The sequence below is a fragment of the Trichogramma pretiosum genome, unplaced genomic scaffold (genome assembly GCF_000599845.2).
Source record: "Trichogramma pretiosum strain Unisexual culture from Peru unplaced genomic scaffold, Tpre_2.0 scaffold15, whole genome shotgun sequence".
Lineage (NCBI taxonomy): Eukaryota > Metazoa > Arthropoda > Insecta > Hymenoptera > Trichogrammatidae > Trichogramma > Trichogramma pretiosum.
In genome coordinates this window covers 2402279-2419075 of record NW_019641686.1, presented here as the reverse complement: position 1 = coordinate 2419075, position 16797 = coordinate 2402279, and the positions used below count along the sequence as shown (strand labels likewise).

General features: G+C 39.7%; 1 protein-coding gene across 1 annotated transcript; it reads left to right on the top strand.

Annotated features, from left to right (window-relative positions):
- The first annotated feature begins 1111 nt into the window (after positions 1-1111).
- Positions 1112-16785, top strand: LOC106657300 (diuretic hormone receptor-like). The gene is made up of 4 exons (XM_014378727.2): positions 1112-1570; positions 14697-15361; positions 15459-15805; positions 15904-16785. Exons 1-4 carry the CDS (start codon positions 1357-1359, stop codon positions 16130-16132), a joined length of 1455 nt encoding a protein of 484 aa, XP_014234213.1. The 5' UTR covers positions 1112-1356; the 3' UTR covers positions 16133-16785.
- The last annotated feature ends 12 nt before the right edge of the window (positions 16786-16797 follow it).

Below are 16797 nucleotides of genomic sequence, written 5' to 3'. Positions count from 1 at the left end.
TTTTAAATATTACTTTTATCTCAAAGATAAAGCATTAATTTACATTTGTAAAGTTTTTTTGTAATTCATCTGCTAAATCTAATGGTTATATTTTATAACTGATTTGGTTGAACCTTTTTTTCAACATCATTTTAAAATAGAATAATAAAGTAGTATTATAAATCCAAATTTTCGAGTTCTTTTGTTTAATTTTAATACTTGAATAAATTTTAACGTTTTTATCATTTCTTTTTGTACATTGGTGTGCTTGTATGTATTTTCACAAAAATATTATGTCTTAACCCATTAACGACCATTATTGAAATTTTAAGCATAATTGTTTAAACGTATGAAAACTATAAATATACTTTAAAATATTGTTAATCTTTTTACTTGAAAACTTTTACCATATGATTTCGGGTGTGCTTTTCCTGAATCTGGTGCTAGTTTATGATAAGTTATTATCATTACTATTTATTTTGAGATTAAAAAGTGCCGTGATTTTTCGAGTTGATATATTTTTTTTTTAAATGAATTTTTTCATAATGGTAAATTTTTATTTCTATATTCTTCGAGACAATTAACAGAATAAAAAAATTTAAGTCATTTGTCGTTTTTCTCGGAAATAGCAAAGCCCGAAGTCATCGGAATTCAGCGAGTTCAATGTTATCGTTAAATTTTGTTCACAAAAATAATCTACTGTCGTCATATTGTTTTTTTTTCAAGTTTAAAAAAAATGAATAAATAAATAGCTACCAGTTTTCGGTAGACAAATGTGTAGTATCGCGTACAGTCACCGCTAACGGATATAAATAGATGAAAAAAAGAATATCAGACAAGATGATGGCAAGTCATTCACAAGATATCGCACTCGCGACAATTAATATGTGCTAAACGACAACCTGTGGCGGTGCTTCACATCATCATATATTATATTTGCAGAGCTACCCTTGGCGCTACGGGTATAAACACGAGTTAATAGCTCTCCTCCCCCGAACAGCGACGAACGTCTCATGCGCGCATGTGCCGTGGCGTGATTTTGCTAAAAGCTGCTACTGCGGCTTTGGGGATTCGAAACCGGCATTCACAAGCTCAGTGCACGAGAATCGGTGATTCGATTCGTATCATGGCCTTTCGCTCTCTCCCTGAAAATTACAATGTTTACAGTGTGTGCGATACGCGCGTAAATTATCGTATGCACAGTTGAACGCTTCGCTGGATTTGTGCTTTTTTTATCCGAATGCAACGCGAGCTTATTTTTTTATCTCGACGCAACGATGTTAATTAAACAAAAATCCGTGAACGAGTATCGTAATAATAAATAAAGCAGAATCAAAGAGAGACGAGATTCTGGTGCGAGCGAACGCGATCGGTCGAATGTCGGGCCAGGGCACAGAGAATTCAACAGCGGGCCTTTCGCCGGCCGAAAAGTGTTATCTGTCCTACGAGGTGACGAGCCCCAACGAGGAGGCGGCATTGCACTGCCCGCCTCAGTGGGACAGTCTGTTGTGCTGGCCGAGGACTCGAGCGGCTACTCTGGTCGTTCAGGCTTGCTTCGACGAGCTTCACGGCATCAAGTACGACACAAATCGTGAGTACAATACGAATATATATCGGTTTATCTCGATGATATATAATACGATTTATTTGAGCTCGCTCGGGCCGAATTTCGCTCCACCTGGATGCACTGCACACACACAAATTTATTCGCTGCTTGGGCAAACATCTGTTGTTTAAACTTGTGCGCGTAAGCACAGTGAGGTATATAAATTTCCGCAGCGGCGAATTTTCTTGCTGCAACTTATGGGCCTGCTGCTACGACACTTGTCCTTGCACGAGCCATTCGTAAATACATTACACACTACGTTCGCCAAGCGAGTCCGTGAACTCGGCTTTGCTCGGCGGCGTAACACAGTCGGTCGAACAAATTTTTTCGACGATTAATCAAACTCGAGTTTGGCACGTACGCGTGGCCTATATATCTATACGCGAGCCAGACTTTTGCTTTTACACATCGTACGTTAGAGTTTCATCTCTCACTTGGGCGGGGGAAAGGGGATAAAAATATGGACTGCGATGTTTTTTTTTTCAAATGCAATCACGTTCGCATTACATTTTATAAAAGTCGGTCAAAGCATTGCTTCTACTCGAACAGTTGAATTATTCCTTAGTCGAGCTCTGGCGTATATGGATCCACTTGAAATAACATATAATAGACGCACGACTCTTAATGAAACTGTCAACCCTACGGCTTCGCCGTCTGTATTATTAATTGCATGCTGGGCATCACGTAAACATCAATATCACAGGTGGAAAATTTTGTATTTATAGATGTGTGATTAATGCGGTGTACAGTTTTTGCGTCGGCCATTTCTTCTTCCTTGCGCGTGAACACCTACCTGTTATTAGGACCTCTTAGTAATTTTTCAACACTCGGAGTATTTTAAGTTTTCGTGTAAGGTTTAGAATTGTCTTCTTATTTCGTTAATTAAATCGTTAACTTCTTTAACATAAAAATGATGAAACTTTATGCTAAACTTTCCAGACGAAAATATTCAATTTAGTTTTAAACGAACATTTAAAATTGAATAAAATAATCTCGTAGAATGGCTTACAACGGCAGATTGCAATCATTTTTATAACTCATGGTCTTACGCGGAGCAAGCACGCGCATTTGGTAATGCACTAAAATTTAATTTCAACATTTATGATTTGGTCGTTGGGTATTTGCGCGCCCAACGCTTGTTTCGTCCCACTGAAATTGCACTTTTAATCCTTTTTTTCATCTCTCTTTAAATTTACTACGTCGATCTCTACAATTGAATCGTGATAATTACATTGCTCATAACAATGCCGAGGTTTACACAAAAATTATGTTATTTATAGTTAAAAATACAAAATATCGGTCATAAACTTTGGGCTTTTGTCGCAAACTCCCTGAATTATATCGCACCCTTTTCTTTCTCCGCTCGGTTTTGTTAGCTTGGCAATTAGCAAAATTGCACGCACAAATGTACATTACTCCATTTAATTGTTTTGAAAATCGATGAAAACATCGTTACAATTGAATCAAACGTAATATAGACCAATCAAGATATAATTACAACTAATTTGACAAAGCAGAAATTTCTCAAATTAATTTCCGTCGGTCTCAATTTGATGAAAGCAAAAGAGCGTACGAACCGAGGCCTCGTTTCATCTTCTCTAAAACGAATCGCGCGTTTTGCTCACGCAGGGCTCAGTCTCTCGAACCGCCGGCACAATCAAGCTTGATGCAGTTTTAGCCCCCGTGTGTCGTTAAGTGCATCGCTCTCAGCTCGCCTCTGATATTCGATTTATCTTAAAAGCAATCAAGACCCTTGGAGCAAGACATTGTGTAAGCTTTACGATAACATCTCTAGCAGCTGGAGTAACCGCTTCGCAGGACTGTGATTAAAATTGATCTTTTTATTTTTCATTATCGGGATCGACGGAAGCGAGATAAGGCGCGATCGAATCTTTGGAAAATCCTGCGTTTGTCACGATAATAAACGTGATACTGAAGAAATTGCGCCGAGCCGATTTTTCTGCTCTATGCGTTTCCAAACGGAGCACGTACCAAGACTACGTCTTGGTCAAATTCAATCTCGTGCTTCAATATTTAAGAACATCATTCGCATCACGTGCGAAAAGAGAAGTTACTTGCCCGAGAAACATACTTTTACCTTATCATTTTTATCAAATTTACAATCTGTTCCGGTCCAGCCCGTAAACAATCTAATGAAGAATTCACGTGGAAACCAATAAGCACGTGTTTGTTTAGTCAAATTATTTACGAGGCATTTATCACCGTGCATCTTGCAAAAAAAAGAAAATAAAACATCCTCGCCCCCATTCCACAAGGAGTTTACACTTTACACACGGGACACGCGCGTTATATTGCTAAGCTCATTATATAAGCACACATATTGGTTTAGGACACTATTACGTGGAGCTCAGAAAAGGAAAAAGAAGGCATGTTCCTTTGCTCGACAGACAAACACACAGCACACGCAACACGCACACACCTACGCGGACTACATCTGACACTTGGAATCTAAGGCAGAATTTCGCTGCGATTGCAGATGGGGCGTATTGTGTATAATACGAGCTGATTCAACGACGTCGAGGGAGCTTAAGCGTGTATAGGCCCCGGCGTGTGTATATGTGTGGCATGAATTATGTCATATAAACGCACAGCAGCAAAGCCTCGATCGGAAGAGATTCCCTCGATTTAGCTGTGTACGCCCGGCATTATTTATTATATCGAGACCAAATTAAATTTTACCTATCTCGTATGCCAACGCGGGGTTAAATGGATTTTTTTTCGCATTCACTCGACGAGTTCAAGACAAATCGAAATAATAAACTTTTGTTGAATATTATTTTTTTACTGATAAGCTTACAAGATGCTAAGACCATAACTGCAATGATGGTAAACTAGCATTTGCCGATGACAGGGGTCATGGAATTTATTTTAGTACAAAATTAGCACTGGCTTAAAAAAAAAAAACTGAAAACTTGTGCAGCTTGAAGAAATCAGTGTAGAAGATATTCAAGCACGAGAATCGAAAAGTCACAGGGTTTTAACAGAGAATTTTATCATTTATTTTATTGCATCGAACATAAAATTCTAAAATCTCGTATTATCTTTCATAAAACTTAGAGATAGTTTAAAAGTAAATTCAAAAACTGCAAAGAGCAATGAATCTTCACGTTGTTATTTCTTGAAAAGATACTTATTCATAATGAAAATTTCAAACTCGGTGAACACTGAGATTTTCGGGAACAAGTTCTTCAAAAATGATGATTTTAACACAAGCTTTAAAGAGATCTTGAGGAATCACGGCTATAATCAATCGCAACTTGAATAAAAAATTGTATATCACAATAAAAAAATCCATTGCAAGTTCTACCTTATATCTTAAGCTTTTTGATGATTTTTTAAAAATTATAGGTCAAAATTCATTTGAGATATATATTGCAGTAATTAAGTCAGATTTATTACTTTTCAACGCTTTTTGACGCGAGCATCGATAAGAATACTAGAAAATACGAGGACTACTCCCTGGGCAACTACACCTTAAACCCAGCTGTGGACCAAGAGACTATAACAATTAAATCATCATTATGATGAATTCCCTCGTTTATTTCTCTCAATTTTCTCTCGTGATACGTCAGCACATAAGCTCTCTTGATCGGTCAACTTTGCGGAAAGGAAAAAAGGTCGTAATTCTATTTAGAAGTGCCTCAAGTTATACGAGCGTTGAAATGGTTCAAAGTGATAAATTCATTCGACGATAGTGTTCAGGAATAACCACTTTTCCTTTGAACCTTGATTTATGCGGGGATATTACATTTTTTTATTGGTCGCTCGACAAAAAGTAGAAATTACTATTCTACATTGTTATAACTGGAAGAACGGAGCAAAAATTATAGAACTCGTCTTACGCTACTTCGTGGTAGATACGAAGAACGTGACTTTTTAATTCGCGTGATTATATAGCATTTTTTTTAATGCCTGGAGCTTGCAACAATTATTTTACGATGACACAAAAAAATGCGCAAATTTAGTTCTATTTTTTTTCGAGAGAGATAGAGATAACAAAGAGCAAACAAAGAGGCAACTGTACACAGCACTGCAAAAGAAATAAAAGTAAATTCAAGGCACTGGGAAGTGTCTCGAGCAGCTATACGCTTATTTTTAGTCCTTCTGCTCGATTATCCGGTGTATTACATATAATAACGTTTACTCGACCTTTTTTGCAGGTTTATCGGTTAACTGCAAGAGGGCTCGCACAGATAGAGAGCAGAGTTAAAATAAAAAAGTATAATAATTTAGTAGGGGGGACGTTTTCAATTCAGTTAATTAGATTCTACAAATCATTAAGATTAATTTGAAGTTTAATTCAAAATGAAAATTTTCAAACTTTTTTTATGTTGTTTTATTATGTGATTAAAAGATCAACAAATGAAGTGTCCAATTGAGTTTTTTCTTAAAAATATTTAGTAAAGATTTCGAAAAATAAATTTTAAATTTTCCGAACTAGCCACCTTCGATTACACACCAATTCGATTTCAACATGAAAGCCACAGTGAAAAATGATCACTCCAATAAGTAGATCTGTTAAGGGAGAATTTCTGTTGTTGGTAGCGTCGCATAGGTGATTAATACATTTATGTTACGCCGAATCAGAGCCACGTCGATTGCGCAAGTGGCCAATGTCATTTAGGATAGCTTCGGTGTTAGTTATTTTCCGCAATGCGTTGAAAATTCTATTAGCGGCGAGACAGTTTAGATCATCTTATCGTGCACTCGATGAGCCGATCCATTCATTTTGAAAGGGCTATAAAGCGCGAATTATCATCCAGTTCATACAACGTGTGCCGAATGGCCCTCGGGTTCTTTCGGGCATGTGCAGTGCACGTATTATAATACGCGTGATTTAAACGTAGCGTGAAATTTCTGTAAGGTGCGTAAATCACGCGACTATAGTGCTGTTGAGCGCCTATGAAAAATCGCCTCTTTTCTCTCTTTCTCTTTCGTATTTGTAACGAAACAAATGGAAGCCGATGGGTTGCGTACTCGCGCGTGGTCTAATATAGGTCGTTTACGACAAATGGCGCGATTGATTTCAGCCAGCATATATAAATCAAAATCGGAGCAAAAAACATATTTCCTTTCTCGATGAAAAAAATTGATCTGTGTATGTACGATTTCCGCTGAGAAACAAAGAAGGTGTAATCGATGTATTCAATCACTACTGGCTAAAACCGTTTCAAGCTGCTCTCCAGATATGCTATTGAAGATAAAGTTGGACGGTTTTTCTCGGGAAGTTCGTAAGAAGAAGTATGTATTAAAGAAAGTCCTACGAGGCTATTTACAGGAACATCCTTCATGAGAAAGCATGGAGGAAGCAACGCAATGTTAAAAGTTTCGCGTAGCTCCGGGAAAAAAATTTCGCACGTGCGAACTTGGCTTCATACAATGCGTCTAAATATCGGACTATGCCTCAAGTTAATTCACTTATAAAACCTGCGAGGAACTTTGTGCGCATCTGCATAACTTTTTGGATAATTTTAAAAATGCAGAGTATCTTTGCGTGTGAGATTTTTGTCCATTCAAAAATATCATAATGCATGCAGCTTTTACGTTCACATGTAAATTTTATCATTGAAAGAGCACTTTGAAATGTATTCAAAATGCTTTTTCAGAACATTAGTCTGCAATATCAATTATGTAAGCATTTCCAAATGAGTATAATTTTATTCGATCACATTTTATTGTATTACAGAATATGAAAAATCCTGCAATAGTAACGGCAAGACCAATTGCAACAAGAAAAATATATATGTATGCAATATGCATCCTAGTAGACTCAGGAACGACGCTTGTTCCCCTTTTTCTTGAACAATAATGGGTACTTGAAGAATCCACGCGTAATATTCGCATATAGATATATAAATAGGAAGAAATATTCTCTTTCAAGAATCGGATCGATGAAGCAAATACAATGACGTGTGAGGGTAGTATACGCGTTTATTTGTTTTTTTCATGTACGAAGTCGTCAATAAACACGACTCTTAGCGCTTGACTTATTTATAGCATTATTATAACTCGAAGACATGCAAATAATAGAGATAAACATCGCTTCGCTTATATTGTACAAGCGTTAATGCATCTAGGCGTACATAATCGAGCGTTAAAAGAGCGATTAAGTTCGGCGCAGTTGTTATTCAATGGATACACAAAATGAAAATAATTACTCGTGAATTTTAACGAGATTTTCGATTCGCCGAGTAAACAATAAGCGATATACGTACTCGCGATTGATATTTCGATAAATTGTCAATGACTTTCTCATTATTATTCTAACACGAATATCCATTGAAATCGATAACTCGGCTCGCATTATTTATACTTGTTGAGATTTCCAAATGTCAAACTTTGATATTGGGCGCTGTTGGGTGTCAGTTTTTCAAAAATGCTCACTTTTGACGAGGCTGCACTTTATCAGCTATCTGCGAGAATAGCTATTATTGCGCTTAAGCTCGCACTCGCGCGCCAGAGATATAGAATGCGGATCTATTGTCGAGCTAAAAGGAGCGAGAGAAACGCGCGCGAGGATGTGCTATATGTAAAGTATAAAGTCGACTGAATTTCAATTATCGGATGTCTTTCATCGGAATACGATCGTCGGCGAGCTCGAGCCCCGGCTCCGACTTGAGAGACAGCGAGAAACTCCTCCGCGTGTAAACTTGTCAAGTTTACTGTAATGTATATAATGGACTATAATGATTCTCCCCGGATGCTGCAGTTTCCAAGTCTTTCTCTCGTTCTCCTTTTTTTCCTGTCTCCCTCTAGCCTGCCAACTACGACGTTTTATCTCTTCGAAGACGTTGTGTGCCCCGCACACGCGACTGAATTAATATTCATGAGAATATTAATTAAGCGAGCTCATTGTCTGGCCGACAATTTGCAGGGTGCGCGGGAACAAAAGAGGGCGGTCGTCTCACCCTTACACCCCTTCTTGCATGTGAGAATATGTAATAAGAACGCATTTCTGCGTCTTAATCCAATAAAAAATAATAATAATAATAAAAACACTTATGTGCGCCGTCACCGAATACAACTTGCGCTCGAAGTAGAGAAAAAAGAAGGAAGAAAGGATTTTATAAAATGTCTCGAGGTTAATACATGGTAATTGCAGCCGAGAGAATTTGCCCCAGAAATGGCATGTCAGCTGGCGCGTGCATATTACCTCTCGGCGCGCGTATGTGTGTAACACAAGTAGTAGAGGTATGCGCTCAGTCAGACGCTAGCGGAGAAGACGGCAGCTTGCGAGATGCACTGTGTGCCGAGTAAGCATAGATCGTGAGCGAAAAACGATTAATCAAACTCTTCGTGTTAGTTTGTGGAAAAGAGATCGAGGCGGGTCCTGGCAAGTGGCATGATTTTTTGCACTCGTGCGCGCCTGAATGAAATTATTCAAAGTCAATAGAGCAGGCGAAGCGGAAAAAAATGGACGAATAATCGAGTTACGCTTGGTGTCCACGACACATTTTGATTTATACCACACGACGTACAACAAACACGACGTGGGTCCTGCTCGGCGTCGCTTATCTCCCCGGCAACTGCTCCGTAGCATCGTGCGAGACAGCCAAATCGATCAAAACTATCAAGTGCCTGCGTACGAGAGTTGGCCTTACAGCCAAGCGTCGAGTGAGCCGCAGAGTACGTGTCACTGGGTATGTATGTTCAGCAGCACGCACAGCACTTGCTCGTAAGAGCTGCACTCGGCTCGTTTCCAGCCCCGAGTTTCAGCTTCGTCTCGCGTTTCATAATTATAGGCACTATTTCCGCCGTCTTCGAACTTTCCTCGTTAGAGATGAGCAACTGAATAACAAAGTGCCACCTACACGCTTGACGTTTAACACGCTACACATGCATAAGATACAGCATGTGCGTGAGCGTACATGAATTGGCGTCAAAATATATTACCCAATGCATCGCAGACACCGATTTTTCCCGACAACTTGAATTATTTTCCCATTTCCGTTGATTCAAAATTAATCTTTCGCGAGTTTCGATAAAGAGCAAGTGCGAAAAACTTAAACTGAGCGAGAAAGTTTTTCCTCGTGCGACGACGATTAGCTTCCAGTCTTGAATCGTATAAAAAAGCATAAATTCTTCGTTTTACTCGCGCGAGCTCGCGCAGATATAGCTTTCGGGTGTGTACATACAAACACCCTCTCTCTGCGAACACACACTCACATACACCAATACACGTACCTACGTATAAACGTGGAATCGTGCTGGATAACTGCTGTTAATACTCGTAAGAAAATGTGTAAAATGCACTATTTTATCAAGAGAGCGGAAAGGAGTAAAAGCTTTTTTTCGTACATTATTCGGGCGCGCGAAACATCTGCGGATCGTTAAAGAAAGCATTGCACCGTCCGCACAGACACACACCTTATATTACTCTCTTTTATCCGTAACTCTTTTTCCGACTCGCAATAACTTCTACATTGTTAACTTTATCTGTGCTTTTTAATATACACTCGCAGCTTGGCGAGATGTCATTTGAAATCCATCATTATATTTCTCCGAGCTGTGTGCAATGATGCACTCTCAATGGGCATTCCTCTTTTTTTTGAAAGTTAAACACGCGTCGAACTTAATAGTCGTACTGATTTAAGGGGCATCGCACACACTCGAGAGTGTTTTCATTTTACGATCTTTTCGACATTTGAAGCACAATCGACGCAACCGACTTTTTTAATCTTTTTTCCACTGGATAATACGATGTAACAAAAGTGTACACACATTTTATTAGTCGAGCGTGGAAATTATATAAAGCGTTAAACTGGCGTTTCGATTTTTCATTATCTCGTTGTTTTCCAGTGCCAGGACATAAACGCGAATGGGTTACTTGTAAAATTTTACGATCGCACAAAGTCACAAACAATCTATGTAATATTGTGTGCTCGAGACAAGGAAAAATCGATGTCAAAATTCGACCACAATTCAGAACGAAATACACGACTGAAAGCGAGTAGTCGTGCTATTTTCTAAAGCAAATTAAGTTGGCACGCAGCGGCAAAAGTTGCTCTTGGCGTTGCAAAGTCTATAAAGGCGCGTGTACGTGTTTGTCGTACTTTGACAGGAAACATGTATAAAATACCGTTAGGATAGCTGCTGCTGGCACTGATGCTGGTACGATACATAACGAAGTTCTTCTCTTCAATCATTTACGCTCCAACTGAGACACGTGTCACACTTTTTTTCTGCCTCTCAGTTTTACTTTCTTCTTTAAACTAATTAGTGGAATGCGCATTACTTAATTATAAGATTCGTCGAGAACTTCGTACATATTTACTTGGATGTGCATCGTTTGCGTAGTTTGTCGCTTCGTGAGATGACTCGCGACACATTGCACAGAAGCCGAGATTGCCTCCGCGGTCACAATTCCACAAATGAATTATTCAATTGAACACTATTTACACCGTAAACAATCATATCTCAATTTTAAGCTGTATAGAAGTAGCGAAGCGTAACTCAATCAATTATTGTATACGCACGGCATGATCCTTTGTTAAATAAGCTGCATTTCAGCGATGGAATGCAGTCAAAGCTCCGAGTCGCAACGATGAAATTTGAGAGTGCCGCTTTGGACATTTCAGAACATATACATATATTACGTAGGCTTGTTTCGAGTAGAACGCAGACACTTGAGATCGATATGTCTGCGAGACTTGTTGAATGTATATATAAAACCTGCAATTTACAATATTTTGCCACGTCGGGCTTTGTTACAGAGGAAAAACAATTTTCGTAGTGTTATTTAAAGAAAGTTATTTCGTGACTTTTATTCGTGCTCAAAACTACACAACACCTTATAGAGTATTAATTTTCATAATAAATTGTTCGTTTTTCCATGGATAATTCCGAAAAATGAAATTCATGTAGTCATCAAATGACCATTGTAATTAAAAATATCGGGTAAAGCTTGGACAAACAATTTTATAAAATCACATTTTTTTAATAAAAATGTTTGATTGTCGTAGTTAAACTCAATGATGCAAATTGGAGCAGCCCGAGTGTATTGGTATTGCTTAATTTTGGTCTTTGCTCTCTTTTGCAGTAGTAAGAATCACATATTTAAAGTTTATTATCCGTACAAAAAAGTTAACAAACGAGAAAGAATGTAAAAACTCTAGTTTTTTTCAAGCAGTTTCACAGAAAAATCCGTTTTAGATCGTAGTGTATGCCATGTGGGTATTGAAAAAGCTCATGTATAGTAGAAAAAGCGTGTTAGCACACTGAGTTGACTCCGATTCTGTCCGGTGGAAGACCGGAATTTCCTATGCTTACAGACGTTCTATCACTCATACCACCGAACAGATTCGAAGTCAACCTAGTGTACACCCGCATAAATGCAGATACTTTGGAAATCAGGTTTACATTAGTGAGCAGTCTTCTGCAAATTGCAGTTTTAAGTTTGGCAATTATTTGACTACAAGAAACTGAGCAATATGCAAATAAAACTCCTTGGTTGTTTTAAAAATGAATAAATAAGTCGCTCGAATTTCAAACATGAGTTACTTTTACGTTCATTAATTTCTATGCTCTTTAGTATTTCTGGGTCTTTCAGCAAAGATTTATTCGAGTACCCATCGGAAACTTGAATGCAAAAATTGACGATGCACTTAAGAATCGCTAGAGAAGTGAATTATCTACCAAACACTCAAAGAAATCGCGCCATCTTCGTAAAGCTCACGAATGCATTTAGTATTTACTCATATTATATGAAATCGAAAAAGAAGCCAAGTGCGAGATACAGAGATGTATGCGAAGACGGTCGATTTTTCTCTTGAGATATAGCTTTTAACTCCTCGCTCAACCCTCTCGAGTACTGTAAAATATACCGCGCACTGCGTAATATGTATTATATATTATATGCAGTGAGTGAAAATTTCCAGCAGCAGCCAACGAACGACTTCATCGTGCCTTTATAATACATAATAATATGAAACTCGGGTCTAATCTAGTCCGACGTTTGCACTTAGTTATAAGTGCGTTCATATCACAATAATACTCTGTAGCTGTAAATGATCCGTAAACCTTATTTTTATCCATTGTCATATGCTTATGGTTTTGTGTGGATGTATGAAAACTGCGTTCTTTGCGCGCAAAAAGCTCATTCCAAATACGAGAGAGTTGCTCGTTAAAAATCTCTCTCTCTCCCTTTTTTCGCGCAATTGCCAAGCTCGCGGTGGTATACGTTTTTTTCTTTTGCAAACAGACATAGTAGGGACTCGCACGGCTGCTGCAGTCTTGTACACACTTCTCTTTACGGACAATAAACTTTAATATATACTCGAAAACTATGGGCAAAAAAAAAGAAAATAAAAAAAAACCGTAACAAAAGATTAAACGTGAAAAATGTATATACGTTATTCTTGCTGAAATATTACGCTATTTTATTGTAAAAGAAGTTGTACACCATTCGAGATTTTGCGTAAATTACATCGAAAAACAGTTGTTTGCCCGAGGATGTGTGCATTCTCTTTCGCAGTATAATCTAGAAGTACGAGGAGCTGAAAAAATTTACAACGAGTCGAAAGAGAGAGAGAGAGAGAGAGAGAGAGAGAGAGGGAGAGAAGTGAAGAGTTATTTTTTCGCGACGCGCGCGAGATATCGGCGAGAAAATATAATCCGTGGCAATTTACGAGAGCTTACACGTGTAGGATAGAGCAAAGTGCAGATTTAGTCAGACAATGTGTATAAATATTTATTCATACACAAAGCTAAACTTAATGAACACGTATTTTGTGCTAATAAAAATACATAGATGGTAAAAGGTGCAGGGGGTTCAGCTGAGCTTTTGTCGTGTAGCGTTTGAAAAGGCACCTCGTTTTGGTTTTTTTTTTGAAATTCTCTCTATCTCGTATTGGGTGAAAAAAATATTATTTTCCTTTCCATTCATACGCAGGTATATTGTCGCCGTGATAGCGCTATCGATTCGCGTAGCTCCATATTGAACAAAGGACAAGTTTATATTTACGATGAAGCGCATGGCGAGGGCATGAAAAGACGCGCGATTCAAAAATGTTTACCTGCATACGTATACTCGCGCACGTAGAGTCGAAGCCTGCGAATGCGATTGTGCACATGCAAAAAAATATGCGTAAATAAACGTCGTAAATTTTTCTCTCTTTTTCTCTTGTATTCGGACACTTTAATATTTATCAACGATAAAGTACAAATAAAAGAAGGAAGGAAAAAAGGCAAATAACCGATCGGCGTGGCGTGGGTGTTATCGTCGCAACCAAATGATAATTGAATTGAAAATTAAGGATAGAACCAATAGAGGCGTCATATCGCGACGAGCGCGCGTTGCTAATTGCACATGAGAGCGGGAGAGCCCGACGAGATGGCTCGTTTGATGCGCTTTGACCGCATATTGTAGCGTACACACATAGGTGTGTGCATATAACAACCGCGCGCTGCACCGAATTAAATTATAATTGAATTGAATATTCATGAACGCGAGCTAGATATAGATACCCGGTGAACGCGTAAAGTCCGAAGATAAGTTCGGCGCGGCGATTTAGCGTTATTACCAAAGTATCATTAATTTTCCCCTGCCCACGTATATCTGTGTATGCATAATTTTCACAAAGTTTTAGCCCCCTTATAAGCTCGCGATTAATGTATTCCATTCGCCGAGGTTTGCGGCTTTTTTTTATTAAGACGCGAGGAAAGAAAAATTATTCTTCATCAAGTTGGCAAGCGTACGTGTGGGGATCGTCAAGGAAAACGTCGCGCAGGCTTTTTTTATTAGAAAAATTGATATCTCTCTCGGCACATCTTCTTTTCATTCCCTCGGAATCAATATTCCTAACGATACGATTCCCACCATCGGATATAATTCCATACTCGAGCCCGGTGTGATATTCTGCATGTATATTTATCCTACATACGATCTGAATCGTAAAAGCACGAGCTTAGCGTATAGAGAAACCGTGGCAATATCCTCCCTCGCTGGAATAAAAAAGTGACTCGGTTGAATATATGTATAATATAAGCCCGGCTGCGAGAGATGTAAGCCGATATAATACGAGCTCGTAGGTGGAATTTTGATTTTTTTTGTAGTTAACGTGTTTTTTTTTTCATCCACGGCACGATGCAGAGGAAGCGAGCAGATGGTGCCTCGAGGACGGCAGCTGGGAAAGCTACTCGAACTACTCGCGCTGCCGCGAGCTGAAGCTCGTCTCGCCCGAGGCCGAGGACGGCGTCGAGATCACCACCCAGCTCTACCTGGTCGGCTACAGTCTGAGCTTCGTCACGCTGCTGGTCGCCGTCAGCATCTATCTGTACTATCGGGAGCTGCGCTGCCTGCGCAACGTCATACACACCCACCTCATGTTCACGTACATACTGGCCGACCTGCTCTGGATACTCAACACAGTCTCGCAGATCTCGCTGTCGGCCAATCAGCCTCTCTGCGTCCTCTTCTACTCGCTCTATCACTACTTCCAGCTGACCAACTTCTTCTGGATGTTCGTCGAAGGCCTCTATCTGCACCTGCTGGTGGTCAAGACCTTTTCCGGGGACACGCTCAAGCTCAACGTCTGCCTGCTCATCGGCTGGGCAGTGCCCTTCGTCGTCGTGCTGATCTGGGCGACGGCCAAGACCTGGGCCGGCCAGCGCCTCCTTACCGACGGTATCCAGGAAGCCGCCCTATCGCGACACTGCTCCTGGATGATACCGCATCCGCTCTTGGACTGGATCTACGAAGTTCCGGCCGTCTCCGTCCTCGGGGCTAACGTAATCTTCCTCTTTATGATCATGTGGGTGAGTGCGCAGCTGCCTCGAGTCGAGCGACCTTAGCTTACGAATCTGCAAACGACCCACTCTTCCTTCCTTCGTAATTACTTCTTTGCTCGCGCAGGTACTCATCACGAAGCTGCGCTCGGCCAACAACGCCGAGACCCAGCAGTACCGGAAAGCCGCCAAAGCCCTGCTGGTGCTGATCCCGCTGCTGGGCGTCACCTACATACTCGTGCTGGCCGGGCCGACCGAGGGCCAAGCCGCCAACATGTTCACCTACGCCCGGGCCGTGCTGCTCTCCTCCCAGGGATTCCTCGTGGCGCTCTTTTACTGCTTCACGAACAACGAGGTGCGCACCGCTTTGAGGAATCATTACGAGCGCTGGTTCGACGCTCGCAGCATCGGCAGCGACGCCATCGCCAGATCCAAGCGTCACCGCAGCCGATCGCGTAGCTGCGAGAGCACCAGGTAGGCCTCCGATTTAGCCCGCCGATATACTCGACTTCTCGCGCTTCGCCTCACCCACGATAATTAATTAATCCATTCGAGTATGACTTGTCTTTCAGACTTCAACGCGATAAGCCAGCAACAGGAGGAGCAGAGGGAGCGGATCCTCGTCATGAGCCAGCAGCGGTCAAAGGGCAAGATTACGCCGACGCCAAACAACCTGTTTTAGTCGTGCAAAAACTCGTCACCGACGACTCTCGCCACTTTATTAATAGCTCTAGCTTTTTTACGGCCAAGAATAATAACGGCCTATGTCTGCTCGACAAGTCCAAGAATCGGCACATTTGACAGGACGTCACCGCTGCTGCTGCCCCTGATAACGACGTGGACCGGAGCGAGCAAGTGCTGTGACTCGATGTTTTATAAATAGAATCAGTGCGGCTCGAGGAAACAAAGAAAAAAACGTTATTATTATCATTGCCGAATGGACTATTCGCTATGAATCTACAGGCATGGATTCAAGTCTTACGTGTAAGACATTCAATCTAAATCAAGTTTTACGTATTCTCAACGATCGATTAACTTGTATATTGTTGATATTTGTATATGTATCAAATTTATGTATGTTGCTAGAAGAAAAAAGAATCATGTTTTAATCTTGAAATTGATTTATTTTCAAGTTAAATTTTTTATAATGACAACTGAAACTTGGGTCTATACAACAGTACAAATTGTTTAGGACTTTAATTTTACAATATATGTTTTAAAATTTTCAAATTGTTCATCACATTACCTAATACGTAGTTGATGATTCAAAAATCTACAAAATTTTTTATAATATGCATCGCCAGTACAACTGAGCTTTATTCAATTTAAAAGGTATTAATTTTGATAATTATCTTTAATTATTTCATTATTATGAATGTCATTATTGAATCTGTAGAAATGAATTCTAAAAAAAGTTATTTTTAAAAAAAACGTATTGTAGATACTTTTTTTTTTTTAATAAAATT